Below are 19,742 nucleotides of genomic sequence, written 5' to 3'. Positions count from 1 at the left end.
AAACATTTTGGAAATGGACACATTGCATAGAGAAGATGCAGGCAACGGAATGCTGTAACACAGGATTTTATTAATACATAAAACATAGACTGCTTCAACTAGCTTGAGAAAATGAGCTGCCTGGAGCAAGACAAAGTATTCAGATAGACAGTGGCCAGATCATACGTAGAACAGAATCCCAGCCTGCAGCAGTGTACGGAGAAAACACACCCCTATGTACAGTAACCACCAGAGGAGGCCAGTCAGCTATAAGGCAGACTTGTAGGCAGGCAGACTCTTTCTCTAACCACAGTCCACGAAGCTAAACACAGCTTCTGTAACAACTGGCCCTAAATAGCCAGCACTTGATTAATAACAGCTTCCCTAACCTTTGTCCCTGCTTCCAGCTTAGGACCAATCAGAGAAAGCCAAATATGCTCCCTAAGCAATCACACTGGGTGCTCTAGTTACCTCACCCCTAGCTTCCCCAAGACCAACAGCTTCCAGTCATTACTGGAACCTCCTTTTTTCTCTACTGCAAAGCTTTCCCACTCCTCTGTCTGCCTTGGAGTTTCTGCCACAACATAAGTGATGGTGGTTGACTCCCTTGCTATTAAGGTTTCAACAATACACTTTCCTTCTTCTCATTTGGTAGGTCCCTATTTCCACCTTGGATAAACATCATCTTTGAAAAATATTTACTGAGTCTATCAGATCCCCCAGACACTGATCAAAACCATGAACTTTTTTAGAGAGAAGCAAATATTTTGTATTTACCTAGAAAAACTAATTTTATTTCTAAGAATGTTCCTATTTCCCTCCAAATCACACAGTGGTAAAGGATCTGCCTGCCAATACAGGAGATGCGGGTTCAATCCCTGGGTCAGGAAGATCCCTTGAAGAAGGAAGTGGCAACCCACTCCGGTATTCTTGCCTAGGAAATCCCATGGATAGAGGAGCTTGGTGGGCTACAGTCCTGGGATTGCAAAGAGTGGGACACAACTGAGCGACTAAGCAAGCACAGTTCAGTTCAGTTCAGTCACTCAGTCGTGTCCAACTCTTTGCGACCCCATGAATCACAGCACACCAGGCCTCCCTGTCCATCACCAACTCCCGGAATTCACTCAGACTCACGTCCATCGAGTCGGTGATGCCATCCAGCCATCTTATCCTCTGTCGTCCCCTCCTCCTCCTGCCCCCAATCCCTCCCTGCATCAGAGTCTTTTCCAATGAGTCAATTCTTTGCATGAGGTGGCCAAACTATTGGAGTTTCAGCTTTAGCATCATTCCTTCCAAAGAAATCCCAGGGCTGATCTTCAGAATGGACTGGTTGGATCTCTCCAAGGGACTCTCAAGAGTCTTCTCCAACACCACAGTTCAAAAGCATCGATTCTTCGGCGCTCAGCCTTCTTCACAATCCAACTCTCACATCCATACATGATCACTGGAAAAACCATAGCCTTGACTAGCACACACACACATAAAACAAGAAAGATTTCAGCCTGCCATTGTATCTAATCAGTGTATTTTTATTATTCCCTCTCTCTGCAGAGAGCAAATGATTCTTAAATCAAGAGAAATCCTCAGTCCATTGATCAAAACCAGGATGGGAGATCTAGAAGCTTTCAGACAGACAAAAGGCCCTCTAAGAACCTAATGGTATCCCATAAGTTCCTCTCATTCAGTAGGGCTTCTAAGAACCTGTGAGCATTGTCCCAGCATCCTCATAGAGATCCTAAAATAGAGAAAGGCCTCTCTTGGAGACATTTGTGCTTTTGTCTAACAGAATGAGGGTTTGCTATTTTGACTATATAAAAACAGACCTGCCAGCATCCTAAGGAGAATACCTCTTCCTCCCTTGACCCTCCCTGCTGTGGAGCACAGCTCAAAAGGAAATGGAAACTGCATTATGTACAGAAGTTAAGGGGCTTCCCTGGTGGCTCAGCGGTAAAGAATCTACCCAGCAATACAGGAGATACAAGAGACATGGGTTTGATCCCTGGGTCAGGAAGATCCCTGGAAGAAATGTCAATCCACGCCAGTATTCTTGCTGGGAAAATCCCATGGACAGAGGAGCATGGTGGGCTACAGTCCATAGGGTTGCAAAGAGTGGGACTTAGAGACTAAACCAATACCACCACAGAAGTTAATTATGATCATCTGTCACCAATCCAACCCACAAGGCAGTCCATGGACTAAAAGGGCTGTTCACCAAGGGGCTCAAGAGTGTCCAGGAAATAGGATGTGGGAAGTGTGTTCCCACCCCAGTTAACTCGGGGAATCCCTCACAATCAGTTCTCACCAATTTCTCAGCTGATCTAAAAACTACACAGAAAACTCAGGCCCTCTGTGCAAGATACCATCTTAAGAATTTTCCCTGGATCCAAAACAGGAGATAATTCACATATGAGAGAGGGTTTCTCTGCTGCCCAAATGATGCATCTCCTCTCCTGGGCTTAATAGAGACACATCCACCTGTATTCTTGAGAAAGATGCATTGATTAAGAAAGGCAAAAACCCTAATTCAGAAGCAAGATTGTATTCAATCTTTTTTCCTCTTAGCAAATGGGGCCATAATTCGAAGGAAATGGAATGTGAAGCTGTTGAGAGCCGAGCCCCACATGCGCGTCCGCCGTGTTCTACGGGCTGAAAATGACATGCATCACTGCGCCAGGCACCAAATTGCTCGTTAGCTGCCAACATTAGTTGTTTAATGATCTGAAGAGCAGAAGCTGCCAATTATTGTATTCCTTCTTAAAATGCCATTTAAAACCCATACATGTAATTATTATACCTTTTCATTAAATTTTTATGATTCTTCTGGAGTTGATGTGCTATGGATTCATTCAACTTATAAAACAGGCTGTCATTACATAACTGGGTTAAAAATCCATACATCACACCTGGACACTAGCCCTGATCTAGCAGCACTCAGTTAATGGGGTTAATTTAACCACAGGACACATTCCAGGGCCTCAACCTCTCCCTTTGTTCCTGGGGATCACAGTGTTTCTCCCTCCTACCTGATAGAGCTGATGTGAAAAAAAAAAATAAATGCAGAGGAATGTTCCAAAGCAGTGTTCAGGGGCTCCCTTGGTGGTCCAGTGGTTAAGAATGCAGGGAACACCAGTTTAATCCCTTGTCTGGGAAAATTCCACATGCCTCGGGGTAACTAAGCCTGTGGGCTACAACTACTGAGCCCATGATCCACAATAAGAAGCCACCACAATGAGAAAACTGCACAGAGAAACTTCTAGAGAAAGTACAGCAACAAAGACCCACCTCAGCCAATAAATAAATAAACCTTTTCTTTATGTACTATTCAAATGATAGAGTAAGATCCTATTTTCAGAGACTCGTCTTTTCAGCCTACTGATTAATGGAAAAGTATATCCCTTTATAACTACCAAATTAAGGAAGGATAATGATCCACTGAAAATCCTCCAAAAATCTCTTATCTACGACTAGGTTGTTACTCTGAGTACATCAGTTTGTCTCCTGTTACCACTCTTTCCCCCATAGGAAGTGGTTGATCACACCCTCACTAAGCATCTCCAGATACATAAGTCTGTAGAAACCCTGGCTAGAATTACATGGCATCCAGAGTACATCTCATCTCTAAATGCTTAAACAGAAACTGGAAATGCAATCTACACAAATAGCTATTTTATATAACGTGTGCTTGTGCATTTTTAAGAGTCTTACACATCCCTTATAGGAGTACCCTGGTGGCTCAGTGGTAGAAACTCCGCCTGCAATGCAGGAGATGCAGGTTCAATCCCTGAGTCGGGAAGATCCTCTGGAGAAAGAAATGGTAATCCACTCCAGTATTCTTGCCTGGAAAATCCCATGGACAGAGGAACCTGCAGGCTACTGTCTATGGGGTCACAAGAGTTGGACCCGACTAAAAAATAACAACCCATCCCTTATAAAGAAGCCCTGCTGCCCTCTATTCCATGAGTTTCAGTGAGACTCCCTGGGAAGGCTCTGAGTTGTCAAGTGACAGGTAGAATGCTACACAACATTCAGCACAGGTAGAATGTTAATCCTGGATGAGAAAGGGGTGTGGCGTTTGTCATCACTCACTCCAACTGTCTCCACATCCCCTCTGTCCCAGGTACCTGAGATGGCAAGCATTTTGGCTTCAAACAGTGCTGGCAGTTGGGTTTCAATATCGTTAACCTTCTTTCTCAGGGCACTGCAGAGTCTTTCACTCATACACACCTAGATGGAGAGAGACAGCCATGAATCATCATTTGCTCAGGTAAAGATTAGAGGGCGACAGAGCACCAGCCAGATTCCTGGCTTTATAAGTAGTAAAGGGGCGATACAGAATAACCGCAGGAGATTTCTCAAAAAACAAGCAACACATGAAGGAAGGATGGAAGGAAGAAGAGAGGGAAGGAGGGAAGGAGGGAGGAGGGAGGGAGAGGAGGGAGGAAGGAGAAGGGAGAGAGGAAGGAGGGAGGGAGGAAGGAGAGAGGGAGGGAGAGGAGGGAGAGAGGAGGGAGCAGGGAGGAGGAAGAGAGCAGGGAGGGAGGAGGGAGAGGAGGGAGAGAGCAGGGAGGGAGGAGGGAGAGGAGGGAGAGAGCAGGGAGGAGGGAGGGAGGAAACTGAGATGAGCTGGCACAACTGGACACAACCACAGGTAAATAACTCGAGCCCTCTGCCTGCTCCCTCCTCAGAGCCTCTGACGCTGGCATCCTCCTCTGGGTGGCTCAGCTTGTCCCTGGTGGCACAGCCCACAGGGTTTGCCTTGGGAAGAAGGGCCATGTGGATCACCCACAGAACATAACCACCCCTCAGCCCTTCCTCCCTTGCAGCTGCCCCTGCAGGCTGTCTGTCCATAGCGCCCTCTCCAGCTGACACGCTGCTGCCATTCTTCCTTTATTTTTCCCTTACCTCTCTGGGGAGGACACACGCTATGGGGGCAGGGGTTTCATTCTGTGTCTGGCACATAGTAGGCAGGAAATAACAGCGCACAGATGTTGCGATCAAGGGCAGAGAGTTCCTAGTGGACGCTGTCTAATAAAACGAGGGTAAATACTTGCTGGGAAGCCAGATTTGAAAAATAGACAAGTAGATCTCAGGAAAGTTTGCAGGTTTTAGCATTTCACTTCCTACATCTTTCTTGATCTTGAAAAAATAGGAAAAATCTTAAATCTCAGTTTGTTTTTCCAGATATCTTAGGCTATTTTGTATTTGTTAGAAGCTAAAATATGACATTTTGTTTCTTTCATTTAAAGCAAAAATCTTGTATTCAATTGCTACCTATACTGAGATTAATGAACTACCTAAAAAAACCTCCAGTTCAGCGAAAGCAGAGAGCACAGCTGAATAACAATGAATACATATGTGAAGACATCTGGGGGATCCACAAAGGATGTTACTTAGAAGCACCCCTCTTTTCTCACCAAAAACCCAACATTCCATTCAAGAAATAAAAACCCAGGTGGATACACAGAGCCTAGAGAAAATAGAAAATTTAATCTCCCCAGAAGTTTCAGCTCATGCTAGATATTATCATCTTGAAGTGCTTTGCTGACCTCAGACTTCAACAGAGATTCTTTCTAAAATCAACATAGACCTGGCCCACCCTGTCTAAAATAGTACACCTTTGCCCCCATGGCCTTCAGCATGTTCCTTTCCATTAAGCAGCTGTAATCTCCCAAATCTCTTTATAAAGCTCTTTTTATAAATCTCTTCATAAAAATCTCTGGATGAAGGGACAGTGTAAAGGCTTCTACCCCAAAGCTCGCACCAGCAGAGCTGAGCAACCACTGTCCAAAGCCATCAATTTGGAGACACCCTCTCGATGGCCCTGAGATTCGTCACAATTTGGGAGCAGAAGTTAAAGGAAGTTGCTGTAACATCCGCCCAAGCACTGTCTCATGGGCTCCATGCTGATGACAGGAACATCCACTCCCTTTGGTCAAAAGCATGTCACCAGAGGTCCCAGGACATTTCTATCAACTCCATTACCCCAGTCATGACTGTTGCACCTCATCCGGGTACATCCAGTATTTCTGATTTTAGCTCACAGTCTCTCTTAACCATAATTGGGTCAGTTTCTCTTTTATTGAGCGAGCTGTCACTATTAATATAAAACAACCTCTAAATCTTCTTATTAAATTGCAATGTACATTCTTTCCAGCACTGCTGAATGTAATCTAATATCTACCAACCTCCGGACATCCCATTTATTTTCAACACTTTCTTCCATCTCCTTTATCCCCTAATTACCTTTGGTTTGGGTAACCCATAAGAGTCAAAAAATGTAATGAGTGGAAGGTAGGTGCCAGCTCTCTTTGAGGAAGGAGTTGAAAGAATATCAGATTATTGTGTCTAATACACTGAAGAAAGAAGACTGGGCCAAGCTGTGACTTTCACTTCAAGGTCACCAGTCAATCAAGTTCAGAGTAGAGAGAAAGTTCTGTGCGACTGAGCAGTTTTAATTCTCTATAGGCTAATATATGGCCCTCATACACACACATTCATGTATGTGCACATGTACACACCCACCTATATACACAAACACACATGCCTGCAGGCATGCATGCCCCAGAAAATCTGCATCTCCTTTTTTATTTCCAAATAAAATTAGACCCTAAGGAACTCATTATCAAATGGAGCTTTTCCATTTACATTTTAAAATCGTAGGCATGCATTTGTTAATTTTTATGGAAAAGCAAGGGAATTGTAATTTTTTTTATAAATGTTTTGGAGCAAAGATACAAACAAAGCAAAAGACTTTTGGCATTTCAGCAAATCATAGCAGCTGGAGAGACTGACAAACCCCAGTGCCGTGTGCACATGTGTACATGTGTGTGTACATGATATAAGATGTCGTAGAAAACGCACACATACAAATACCATCTGTGTTACAGATTATGCACACCTACATCCTCCGTGTTGGGATCCAGACTCATTCATGTTACACACACAATATGTGTGTTTATCTGATGCTCAATAAACCCAAACCCAAGAGTCCTTCCATGTTTTAATTCTACGCAGAAATTAGGATGTACTTGTAAATGGCATAATTTCTGGTAGGAAGTACAAGTGGTACCTCTACCACCTCCCCATCCAGGAAGCTTTGGCCCCGCCTCACCTCCCCAGTGGCTCGCCTGGAGGTCACAGAAGTGGATGGGACAGGAATGTCAATGGGGCATCGCCATCACGGCTAAGGCAGAAATCCGGGTGTGCTGTCTAGCATCCGCTCTTGCTTCCTATAACAAAACCGGCAAACCAAGCCAGTGTCCTTGACCCAGTTGGGCAGGAGACAAGGTGTCAGCCACACTCAGCCTGGGAGCCTGAAATAAAGCCCTTTCCCAAGTTCTGCATGTGGATTCAGGTCCCCAAACAGCCACCTGAGTCTCATCCTGCCCTTCTGCTCTGGGTGAGCTTTCTCGGGTGGTTCTTTGGGAAGGCAGGGCAGGTGGACCTCTAGCGTTCTGGGGTCCAAGGCTCAGTCCTCACAGGAAGCTCTCTTTCGATATGGGGCAGAACTACCCATCAAACTGCTGTGGTGCGGTTTTTTGCAAAATCATATAAAGTTTTTTCTCAAAAGTGAACTAGACACAAAAACCAGGAAAAGGACCAGAGCCACTGTGGACATTTTTTGCCAAGAATACATCCACCATCTTGGCTTTGCTGGGGTCTACAAAACCCCCACAGGTCTTCCTGCTCTCCTACCTGGGGACGGAGAACAAGATCTTCCCTCCAGGCCGGTAGACTTTTGGCTGCTTTGCTTCCTCCTCAGAATCCTGTCCTTTAGATATTTCAACCATCTTATAACAGCCTGGTTCCCAGACCCAACACAAATCATTAATGATTCAGACCTAGTTCTCTGCCTGCCTCCCCTCTAATAATAAATCACAGGGTAATTGATCCTGCTTCACCGTTTGTCAATAACTTGGTGGGGAGTAACTATCTCTGTGGAGGAGGGTTTTGTTTCGTAAACTGTGGTTATCCTCACTGACCACACACTGACTATTTAAGTGAATTGACTATGTGCTCCCAGGCAATAATGTTGGGTTCTATCTCTATGCAAACCAGGGTGCTGATATGAAGTATAAATGGTAGGTAAGATAGGCAAAATGATTTCGAAGTCAACTTAACTTTAAAAAACAAACAAACAAACAAACAAAAAAAAGCACCTACTGTACCATTTCCATCTGTTTGTGAAAAACCTGAACCCAGCCCTTCTGGAAGGGAATGTATTCAACTTGTCAGATTACACCCATCCTAGAAGCCTTTTTAAGCAAAGACATTTGATTCTGCACAGCAGTAATCATGTTTCCTTCCCCGAAGGCCAAGCCCATCGATGCCTGGGGGCCACAGTCAGAATATCCACCAGAGGAGCAGCCCTTGGCCCTGGCTCATGGCCTGGCCCATCACTTAGCCTGTAGAATGGTTTTGCCAAGCTATATTTTGTCCACAGCCCAGGAGATCTGTGACACGAAATTATATCAAAAGAAAACTTCAGCAACTTCTTTAGAAAGTGGGCATAGAAAGATACTTACCTTAGCAGTGATTTCTCTAAGTGACAAGCTGAGGGACTTTATCCTTTCCTGGAGGCTAGAAGAATTGAAAAGAGGACATTGGTCTTGGTAAAAGCTCAGTCCTACCACATGTTACAAGATGGCAAAACAGTAAACCTTCCATCAGCCCAATGGCTGAAGAAGAACAGTAGGAAAGAAGATGCCAAATTGGTTCTGTTTGACTGGAATTAATATGTTTCTAGGAAGCTGAGTTTTCCCTCCCTAATTACGCTCCAACTAGGCTGGTATTGAAGTCTGTTATCATTCCCATAATGCATATCTACTGACAGAGTGAACAACTCAGATGTGTTTCTGGCAGCAAAATATCAAATTGCATTCCTACAAGTACCTTCCAAGAAGGATGGTCTATCCAGGGTAGTCTCACAGGTGATCCAATATAATCTATTTGGGTTAATAATTCACGCAATACGTTCCGAGCATCTTCTGGGTTTAGCAGGGAGGTGCAGCAGAGAGAAGATACATATATTTAAAGTATCTAAAATAGAATTCTCTGCTCTTTAGGCTTTTCCCTGCTTATTTTTCTCTCCTTAGCACTATGCATCTTGACATATTTATTTACTCATGTAATTTCTTTCTCCTCTCTTTGGAATAAGAGTTCCACAATTGGACCAACTGCCTGCATCCTCCTGTGTCCATTCCTGTATCCTTGGTGTTCAAGATAATTCCTGGAGCTTATAGGTGGGGACTCAGTCAATATCTACAGAATGATCAGGTGAATGAATGAAACGAACTCTCAGACTTTATTTCCATCACAGTTATCACTGCTATCTATGGGAGAAAAAGTACAAAGGATCCACAAAGAGTCGGACATGACTGAGCCACAGACACATGATAACCAATGGAGAAAGATGGGGAGGAAGGATCAGTTATGAATTTGGGATTAACATATACACACTAGTATATATAAAATAGATAAATAAGGACCTGCTGTATAGCACAGCAAACTATACTCAATATCTCAATATATGGGAAAAGAATTTGAAAAAGAATATACATATATGCGTGCATGTGTGTGCAAGTCATTCAGTCGTGTCTGACCCTTTGCAACCCTGTGGACTGTAGCCCACCAGGCTCCTCTGTCCACAGGATTCTCCAGGCAAGAATACTGGAGTCGGTTGCCATGCCTTCCTCCAGGGGATCTTCCCAACCCAGGATCAAACCCACATTTCTTACATCTGTGTTTGCAGGAGGCTTCTTTACCACTAGCACCACCAGGAAGTCATATATACATATATAACTGAGTCACTTTGCAGTACACCTGAAACTAACACATTGTATAATAAATCAACTATACTTCAATTTTTTAAATAGATTAAAATAATAATAGTATCTTATAAATAGGTTTTCCCAGCCACATACAAAGACTAGTTCATGCATCAACAATTAAGAAAGAATTTAGCTGACCAAAATGTCAGTGCCTTTAGCTCATGCCCAATAGGTCAAGCACCGTCCTTCCAGAGTTTGACACGTTCATTGGTCTTGGCTCAGTCTTGGCCCTGTCTCAGAAAGAAGATTAGTCTCCTCTCAAATACTGATGTTAAAGCAGGGAGGCAGAGAGGCAGATAATTGAATGCATTGTTTTATATTTGATTTGATTTATATTTAATTTATTTAATTTATGCTATATTACTTTTTGCAGTAGATTTACCATCCTAATTATGTTTTGCTCAGGCTAATATTAGCATTAGTTGCATCCCTGGGGTACACACAGAATGGAAGCAATGGGGGGCAGAAGAATATAAATCAGCTATACCCCACGTGAGTGATTTTCAAGCTATTTTTAGTAGTAGAGCTCTTTCAAATGAAATTTTACTCAGAATAGTAATATATACAATAGATAATAGGGCATCTATTCTGACTGAGGTAGGATGTCTGGCCTGGGATACAAGTGAGGTCACACGGACCCTGCACACTGAATACTACCACCATCACCCAAGTGTGTCATTCACTCAGTCATGTCTAGCTCTGCAACCCCATGGACTGTAGCTCACCAGGCTCCTTTGTCCATGGGATTCTCCAGGCAAGAATACTGGAGTGGGTTGCCATTTCCTCCTCCAGGGGATCTTCCACGGGTCCCCAAATCATGATTCCAGGAGCAGGAATACAAATTAAAAACCACCAAATTAGATGAGTTAAATGTTTATAAATAAGAGTTAAATGTACTTCAGTGATTAAAATGAATCCCCACGTTTCTTTGAAGCCTGCATATTATTAATGACAAGTAAACTGCTCTCTCAGATCAAATTATGCAGTACCCTGGAAACACACATTGTCTCCACAAATTAGCACATAATGTTTTAACAAACACACCAGGCCTAATTTACTCAAATGAGTGTCTTCCTGAAAAGCAGCCACCCTAGGAATAATGTGTCAAACATTTATTGAGCACTTACTGTGTGCCAGACACTCCCCCTTGTATTCCTTACATGGATTAGCCTTTTAAATTCACATAACTGTATGAAGTAGGTACCTAATATCTACATCTTCAGACAAGAAAACTCCAGGAGAGATTTCAGTAATTTTCCCAGGGTCAGCTAGCCGGTAAATGGGAGAATGATAACCCAGGCAGTTTAGCTGTCTGTTCTTCTAACTACTAAATTATGCTGCCTCTTCCAGAAGATGTGTAATTATTTGAGGTACACTGTCACTGTTTACACTAGTTTTTAGAATCCTATTTTAGAATGGTGTTGAGTTTACAATGTGTATGTGTTAGTTACTCAGTCACATCTGACTCTTTGCAACCCCATGGACTGTGACCCGCCAGGTTCCTCTGTCCATGGGATTTCTCAGTCAAGAATGGGAGTGAGTTGCCATTTCCTTCTCCAGGGGATCTTCCCTATCCAGTGACTGAACCCAGGTCTCCTGCACTGCAGGCAGATGCTTTACGATCTGAGCCACCAGGGAAGCCCTGAATTTATAACACAACGTCATTATTTGTAAATGGACATTATCCTCTACTCACAAATTGCACTTAAATCATTTGACTGAAATTCACCCTCAACACATGAAGCCTCAGAAAAAGTTGAGACTATTAAGAAGAATGTGCTATACAGAAAGTACAATAGGGGCAGCTGGGCTTGAGGCTGGTGGTGGTGAAAGGAAATTGCGTATACAGGGGTCTATTATGGGTTGAGTGTGTGCCCCCAACCCCAATTCATTATGTTAGTGTCCTCAGAATGGTACCTTATTTGGTGATAGTGTCTTTATGCTGCTGCTGCTGCTGCTAAGTCGCTTCAGTCGTGTCCGACTCTGTGCAACCCCATAGATGGCAGCCCACCAGGCTCCCCCGTCCCTGGGATTCTCCAGGCAAGAACACTGGAGTGGGTTGCCATTTCCTTCTCCAATGCATGAAGGTGAAAAGAGAAAGTGAAGTCCCTCAGTCGTCTCTGACTCTTCATGACCCCATGGACTGCAGCCTACCAGGCTCCTCCATCCATGGGATTTTCCAGGCAAGAGTACTGGAGTGTCTTTGTAGAGGTGATCAATTAAAACGAGGTCATCAGGATGACCCTAACCCAATATAACTGGTATCCTTATGAAAAGGGAAAATTCGAACACAGAGAGAGACACACAGAGAGGGAAGACCACAAATAGAGACACAGGGAGAAGACAATCATCCACAAGCCAAGGAGAGAAGCCTGGCACAGATTCTTGCCTCACAGCCTTAGAAGGAACCAGCACTGCGCGCACCTTGATCTTGGACTTCCCGCCTCCAGCACTGTGTTTAAGCCCCTCAGTCTGTGGGAGTCTGTCATGGCAGCTCTAGAAAACTAACATGTGACATTTCCATTTTTAACAGTATGATTAATCACATGTGTAATTAAGATCCTACATACTGGTGCTCCAGTTCAGTTCAGTACAGTCGCTCAGTTGTGTCTGACTCTTTGTGATCCCATGTACTGCAGCATGCCAGGCCTCCCTGTCCATCACCAACTCCCAAAGCTTGTTCAAACTCATGTCCATCAAGTCGATGATACCATCCAACCATCTCATCCTCTATTGTCCCCTTTTCCTCCTGCCTTCAATCTTTCCCAGCATCAGGGTCTTTTCAAATGAGTTAGTTCTTCACATCAGTGGCCAAAATATTGGAGTTTTAGCTTCAACATCTGTCCTTCCAATGAATATTCAGGATTGACCTCCTTTAGGATGGACTGGTTGGATCTCCTTGCAGTCCAAGGGACTCTCAAAAATCTTCTCTAACACCACAGTTTAAAAGCATCAATTCTTCGGTTGTCAGCTTTCTTCATAGTCCAACTCTCACATCCATACATGACTACTGGAAAAACTATAACTTTGACTAGACGGACCTTTGTTGGCAAAGTAATGTCTCTGCTTTTTAATGTTGTCTAGGTTGGTCATAAAGTCGGACACTTTATGTATTTTGGGGGGCTCCAAAATCACTGCAGATGGTGACTGCAGCCATGAAATTAAAAGACGCTTACTCCTTGGAAGGAAAGTTATGACCAACCTAGATAGCATATTCAAAAGCAGAGACATTACTTTGCCAACAAAGGTCCGTCTAGTCAAGGCTATGGTTTTTCCAGTAGTCATGTATGGATGTGAGAGTTGGACTGTGAAGAAAGCTGAGCACCGAAAAACTGATGCCTTTGAACTGTGATGTTAGAGAAGACTCTTGAGAGTCCCTTGGACTGCAAGGAGATCCAACCAGCCCATTCTAAAGGAGATCAGTCCTGGGTGTTCTTTGGAAGGAATGATGCTAAAGCTGAAACTCCAGTACTTTGGCCACCTCATACTAAGGGTTGACTCATTGGAAAAGACTCTGATGCTGGGAGGGATTGGGGGCTGGAGGAAAAGGGGAAAACAGAGGATGAGATGGCTGGACGGCATCACCGACTCAATGGACGTGAGTTTGAGTGAACTCCAGGAGTTGGTGATGGACAGGGAGGCCTGGCATGCTGCGATTCATGGGGTCGCAAAGAGTCGGACACGACTGAGCGACTGAACTGAACTGGGGTTGGTCATAGCTTTTCTTCCAAGAAGCAAGTGTCTTTTAATTTCATGGCTGCGGTCACCACCTGCAGTGATTTAGGAGCGCAAGAAAATAAAATCTCTGTTTCCATTGTTTCTCCATCTGTTTGCCATGAAGTGATGGGAATGGATGCCATGATCTTAAGTTTTCTGAATGTTGAGTTTTAAGCCAACGTTTTCACTTTCCTCCACTTTCATCAAGAGGCTCTTTAGTTCTTCACTTTCTGCCATAAGGGTGGTGTCATCTGCATATCTGAAGTCACTGATATTTTTCCCGGCAGTCTTGATTCCAGCTTGCTCCAGGATCCAAGGAAAAAAGTCTACTCCATGTGGGAGCCTCCAGACAAGAGTCACGATGGCCCTTCTGTTTGTTTCAGACTAATAGATGATTTCATTTTCAACTCACCCAAGTGGGAAACAGAAAAACCTCTCCAACAATGGATTGTAAACATTCTTGCCTTGTAGTGTAGGCTCTAAGGACAGGTGGCTATAAGAAAATTGCATGTGACCATGTCTTTAGTTTTTAAAAACTGATTATGGGGTCTTTGAAGTGGAAGTGGTAGTTGCATAGTCATGTCCTACCCTTTGTGACCCCATGGACTGTAGCCCACCAGGCTCCTCTGTCCATGGGATTCACCAGGCAAGAATATTGGAGTGGGTTGCCATTTCCTTCTCCAGGGTCTTCCCAACCCAGGGATTGAACCTGGGTCTCCTGCATTGCAGGCAGATTCTTTACTATCTGAGCCACCAAGGAAGCCTTTGGATTAGTATAAAAGCACACAAATGCCTTAGCTTCACGTTAGGAGTAAAAAGGGGCTGCCTTAAATCCCCTGGAGAAGGGAATAGCTTCCCACTCCAGTATTCCTGCCTTGAGAATTCCATGGAAGAGAAGCCTGGCAGGCTACAGTCCTTGGAGGCAGACATGACTGAGTGACTCACACTTTCACTTTTTCACAGTAACTAATCTAAACAGAGAAACCAATATGCAGGTCAGGAAGCAACGGCTAGAACTGGACATGGAACAACAGACTGGTTCCAAATAGGAAAAGGAGTACGTCAGGGCTGTATATTGACACCCTGCTTATTTAACTTATATGCAGAGTACATCATGAGAAACACTGGGCTGTAAGAAGCAAGCTGGAATCAAGATTGCCGGGAGAAATATCAATAACCTTGGATATGCAGATGACACCACCCTTATGACACAAAATGAAGAGCAACTAAAAAGCCTCTTGATGAAAGTGAAAGTGGAGAGTGAAAAAGTTGGCTTAAAGCTCAACATTCAGAAAACGAAGATCATGGCATCTGGTCCCATCACTTTATGGGAAATAGATGGGGAAACAGTGGAAACAGTGTCAGACTTTATTTTTTGGGTTCCAAAATCACTGCAGCCATGAAATTAAAAGACGCTTACTCCTTGGAAGGAAAGTTATGACCAACCTAGATAGCATATTGAAAAGCAGAGACATTACTTTGCCAACAAAGGTCCGTCTAGTCAAGGCTATGGTTTTTCCTGTGGTCATGTATGGATGTGAGAATTGGACTGTGAAGAAAGCTGAGCACCAAAGAATTGATGCTTTTGAACTGGCATTAGAGAAGACTCTTGAGAGTCCCTTGGACTGCAAGGAGATCCAACCAGTCCAATCTAAAGGAGATCAGTCCTGGGTGTTCTTTGGAAAGAATGATGCTAAAGCTGAAACTCCAGTACTTTGGCCACCTCATGCTAAGTGTTGACTCATTGGAAAAGACTCTGATGCTGGGAGGGATTGGGGACAGGAGGAGAAGGGGACAACAGAGGATGAGGTAGCTGGATGGCATCACTGACTTGACGGACATGAGTCTGAGTGAACTCCGGGAGTTGGTGATGGACAGGGAGGTCTGGAGTGCTGCAATTCATGGGGTCGCAAGGAGTTGGAAATGACTGAGCGACTGAACTGAACTGAATCTAAACAGTACAAGCCAAGACATGGTTAAGGGCCAGAATAAGACATTTTTAGGGAAGAATATTAGCCAGGCAATTCGGGTTCAGTGACTCAGGATGAGATACGGTTTGAAGGAAGAGTCCAGACAGAGGATCAAATATGCTGCAACCACTGACCCATACCATGGACTTCCTCCCCAGAAATGCTGCAGTGGGCTGTTAACTGGTCCCCTGCTTTTTTCCTCACCCCCTACTGTCTATTCTTAATCCTATATCCAGAGTGAGCCTTCTCAGGCACTGCAGTGAAACCCATAAACCCATTCTCTAATGCACTCAGGTAAAGCCCATCCACGGGGACCAGCATGGCCCTCTCCCATAACCTCTCTGACCTTCTCTCCTACAACAACCTCCTTCACTTTCTCTGCCTGGCCACAGAAGCCTCCTGATGCTCCTCAAATCCACTGAGGCAGACCCCTCTGCCTGGATACTCTCCTTCTAAGACACACACTGGACCAGTCCCTCCTACCTTCCAGTCCCCTACTCTGGTCTAAGCACTCTGCACCCCAGGGAGCCCAAACTGATTACTGCCTATAAACCTGCACACTTAACATCTGTCCTTTGTCTTCCCCCATAGCATTCACTACCTACTAACCTACTATGTGATTTACTTATTAACTGTGCTTACTGTTTATTTCTATTTATTGTTTATATCTGCTTTCTTCTTGCATTAGTAGGAAAGCTCCACAAGGTCAAGGCTCTTCCATGTAGAAATACCTGGAGCATAGTGGGTGGTGAGTGAATGAGCACCCTCTTGTCTTCTTTGTAAGGACCAGGTGGGGCATTGTGGGAACATCCCCATCTCTATCAGACATGCCCTCAAACCACAGGATGATGAGAGGCTTCCTTTCTGCTCCACTCCCCCTACTGCCCCAGCGCAAGTGGGGATTAAGGGTGGGTTTCCCAGGTGGCACTAGTGGTAAAGAATTCGCCTGCCAGTGCAGGAGACATAAGAGACATGGACTCAATCCTTGGGTGGGGAAGATCCCCTGGAGGAGGCCATGGCAACCCACTCCAGTACTCTTGCCTGGAGAATCCCATGGACAGAGGAGACTGGTGGGTTACAGTCCATGGGGTCACAAAGAGTTGGACACGATTGAAGCAACTTAGCATGCACATAGGCATGCATGAATGCAAAACTGATTTAAGAAATAGTGCAGGATAGTAATGAAATCAGTGAACTCCGGCTCAGCAGGAAGGTCAGAAAGATCTAATTGATTCAATATACTCTCTTGAAGAACAGGCCAGGCTACTAAGAGTTCCATCCACATCCAGTTCTTTCCCATGCCACCCTTCCTCCTCACTGGCATTTGAGGACACTGGAGATTTCCGTTCATTGTTTCAAGGATAGGGACCCCCCCCCTCAATGGCACAGAGGTAAAGAATCCATCTGCAATGCAGGAGATGCAGGGGATAAGGGTGCAATCCCTGGGCCAGAAGATCCCCTGCAGGAAGATATGGCAACCCACTCCAGTATTCTTGCCTGGAAAATCTCATGAACAGGGGATCCTGGTGGACTTAGCACACACACACTGCTCCTCACCAGCCTGCTGTGGGTGGAGGTTTATGTGAGAGAAAGAAGAGATTAAAGACATGGTGTCCACTCAAGAAGACCTCCTCTCCTCCTTCTAAATCCCAACTCCTAGAAGTCCTGCTCTCTTTGACTTATCTCTTTTGGATGGCTCCATTTCATAGAACATGTAGGGGTTGAATTGTGTCCCCCTAAAATTTATATATTAAAGTCCTAATCCTCAATGTCTCAACATGTCACTTTAATGGCAATAAGGTCACTGCAAATGTAACTGGTTAAGATGAGGCTGCTAGGGTGGGCCGCACTCCTATTTAACTGGTGGAGAAATTTTTACTCAGAAACACACATGGACAGAAAACAGTGTAAAAAGGTGCTGGGAGAAGACGGTCTTCTACAAGCTGAGAGACTTGGAACAGACCCTACCCTCAAAGCTTCAGAAGGAACCAACCTCTCCCTGACCATCACCTTGATCTTGGACCTCTAACCACAATAAATGTCTGTGTATAAGCCACCCATGTTCAGTACTTTGTTACTTAGTCGTGTCTGACTCTTTGTGACCTCATGGACTGTAGCCCACCAGGCTCCTCTGTCCATTGGATTCTCCAGGCAAGAATACTGGAGTGGGTTTCCATGGCCTCCTCCAGGGGATCTTCCCAACCCAGGGATCGAACCTGGGTTTCCTGGATTGCAGGCAGATTCTTTACCATCTGAGCCACCGGGGCAGCCCAGAGCACCTTGCTAACCTTCCTTGCTAAAACCTAGAGCTGCATCTGGTATCTATCTGGTTACAGAATCCCATGCCCTGCTCTACTAGCAACTATTTACTCCCTGTTTCTCCAGATGCTATCACTTTGGGAGGCATAACTCAAAAGACTTATCAGAAATTTGAATCTGTACCCTCTCATAGCAATACTTTCCACATCTTTTATGGATCCAGGCATTAGAGGGCTCTGCTCTTATTCTCCTTACTCCCAGAAGAAAATATCTCTGGGGCCAAAGGTATTAATACATGCCCACCCAGAAGCTGGTGAAGGCAGCTGAGACCAGAAGAGCCTTCCCAGAGAGCAATGAACCTGCTTTCTGCTGGGCCTCTTTTTAAGGTCTTCCTCCCCAGGGTGGACCACACTGCGGGGATCAAGCAGTGACTACCTGGAAGGTGTGGCTAGTTCTTAGACATGCAGGCCAAGGATCCCATCACAGTGCAGAACAGACCACAGGATGGGAATACAAGCCAGGTCCTCCTGCTTCCACTGGTCTCCTGCTCTGGACCACATGAGAGGCAGCCTGGAGGACACCTCTGTGTTCATGTTCTAGAGAAACCACCTCACACCCATTTCTTCTTCCTCCATTAGTGATGCTTTCTCTCACCTCCAGGAAGCAAGCCATGACTACCCTCAGCACCAGCCTGGGCCATCAGCATTAAACTCACACCCAGGACGCCAAGCATACATCTGCTCCAAAGACAAGCCTTTGGAGGACAAACTCTGCCGCTACTCTTGTCTGACCTCTGATGCACAAGAATATTGATGAAATGCAGAGATTTCCACTACCACCTTAACTTTCTGCAGAATTCTGAATAAGTCCCTTTCTTCTGGGGTTCTCTTTGCTCACCTGCAAAGTGAAGAAGTTGGACCAGGTGATTTCTAAGAACATCCCAGTCCTACCGTCCAAGACGCCTTTACTGTTCTACCATTCAAGATTCTTTTGCTAACGTTATTTTATTTGCAGAGATCTGGAGAATCAAAAAAAAAAACACATCAGGGACTTCTGTGGCAGTCCAGTGTTTAAGACTTCATCTTCCAGTGGAGGGATGTGGATTCAATCCCACGTCAGGAGCGAAGATCCCACATGACTCACAGTCAAAAAAACAGAACATAAACATCAGAAGCGATACTGTAACAAAGTCAATAAAGACTTTAAAAGATGGTCCACATTAAAAAAAATTTTTTTTAACACATCAGTTATGCAAAGGGCCAGAGAGCATTAATGACAGAGGCAGAAATATAAGGCCATTTTTACTAAGCAAGACATGAGTGTTTCCTCCCTCAGAAGAGAATTGTGCAAAAAGTCTGCTGCCTGCTGGCCATTGAGCACCCAGCTTTCTGCCTATGTAGATCTGACCATGTACCAACACGCCATTGTAGTAAAGAGCTACAGGAGCAGGAATGTCAGCTCAGTTTCCAGTCTTCTCCCTGTCCCCTGTCCCCATCCCCAGCTCCATCCCTTGTCTTGTTTAGTAAAAACAAGTTTGAGAAGGAGAGACTGTTACTGAGGCAAACTAGAAGTGACATAAAGGGCAAGATGAGAGCTGCCCTAGCACAGGCACCACTCGGTCTTGAATTAAAATATATACACAGATACGGGAATCCTTGACATTAACAACCTTGCCAGTTACTGCTCAGGCCTCTAACCTTCTGTCAGGGGCAAGTGGGGAAGAAAATGACAGCAAAAACAGCTTTAGGAAACGCAGGACTTCATCTACTTGGCTTTTTCCCTTCCTTGGACCCTTCTCTCCTCACAGCTGATAATGTCACATGTCACCAGTGGGACATAGATGGAGCACAGACAACAAAAATGCCAAGAGCTCCTCCAGGCTTCAGATGATCTCATAAAGGCATGATGGGACGCACAGTCATCAGAGGTAAGCCACTCTCTGTGGCTGTAAAAGCGATCAAGCTGGTCGCCTGAGACACTTACTCTG

The 19,742-nt window shown here is 44.7% G+C and overlaps 1 protein-coding gene across 3 annotated transcripts in view; it reads right to left on the bottom strand.

Moving 5' to 3' along the window:
• DISC1 (DISC1 scaffold protein) overlaps positions 1 to 19,742 on the bottom strand; it is a 413,164-nt gene that overhangs the window by 221,440 nt on the left and 171,982 nt on the right. For 2 of the 3 annotated variants that reach the window (XM_055588267.1, XM_055588259.1), the window contains exons 7-8: positions 8,505 to 8,559; positions 4,101 to 4,203 (exon numbers count right to left, since the gene is read on the bottom strand). In XM_055588267.1, coding sequence (XP_055444242.1) covers positions 4,101 to 4,203; positions 8,505 to 8,559 — 158 coding nt within the window. Of the gene's footprint in view, positions 1 to 4,100; positions 4,204 to 7,090; positions 7,209 to 8,504; positions 8,560 to 19,742 lie in introns of all 3 variants that reach the window. The other variant, XR_008717104.1, reaches the window with a different exon arrangement.

Source organism: Bubalus kerabau, chromosome 1 (genome assembly GCF_029407905.1).
Source record: "Bubalus kerabau isolate K-KA32 ecotype Philippines breed swamp buffalo chromosome 1, PCC_UOA_SB_1v2, whole genome shotgun sequence".
Classification (NCBI taxonomy): Eukaryota; Metazoa; Chordata; class Mammalia; order Artiodactyla; family Bovidae; genus Bubalus; species Bubalus kerabau.
This window is presented reverse-complemented; position numbering and strand designations above follow the sequence as displayed.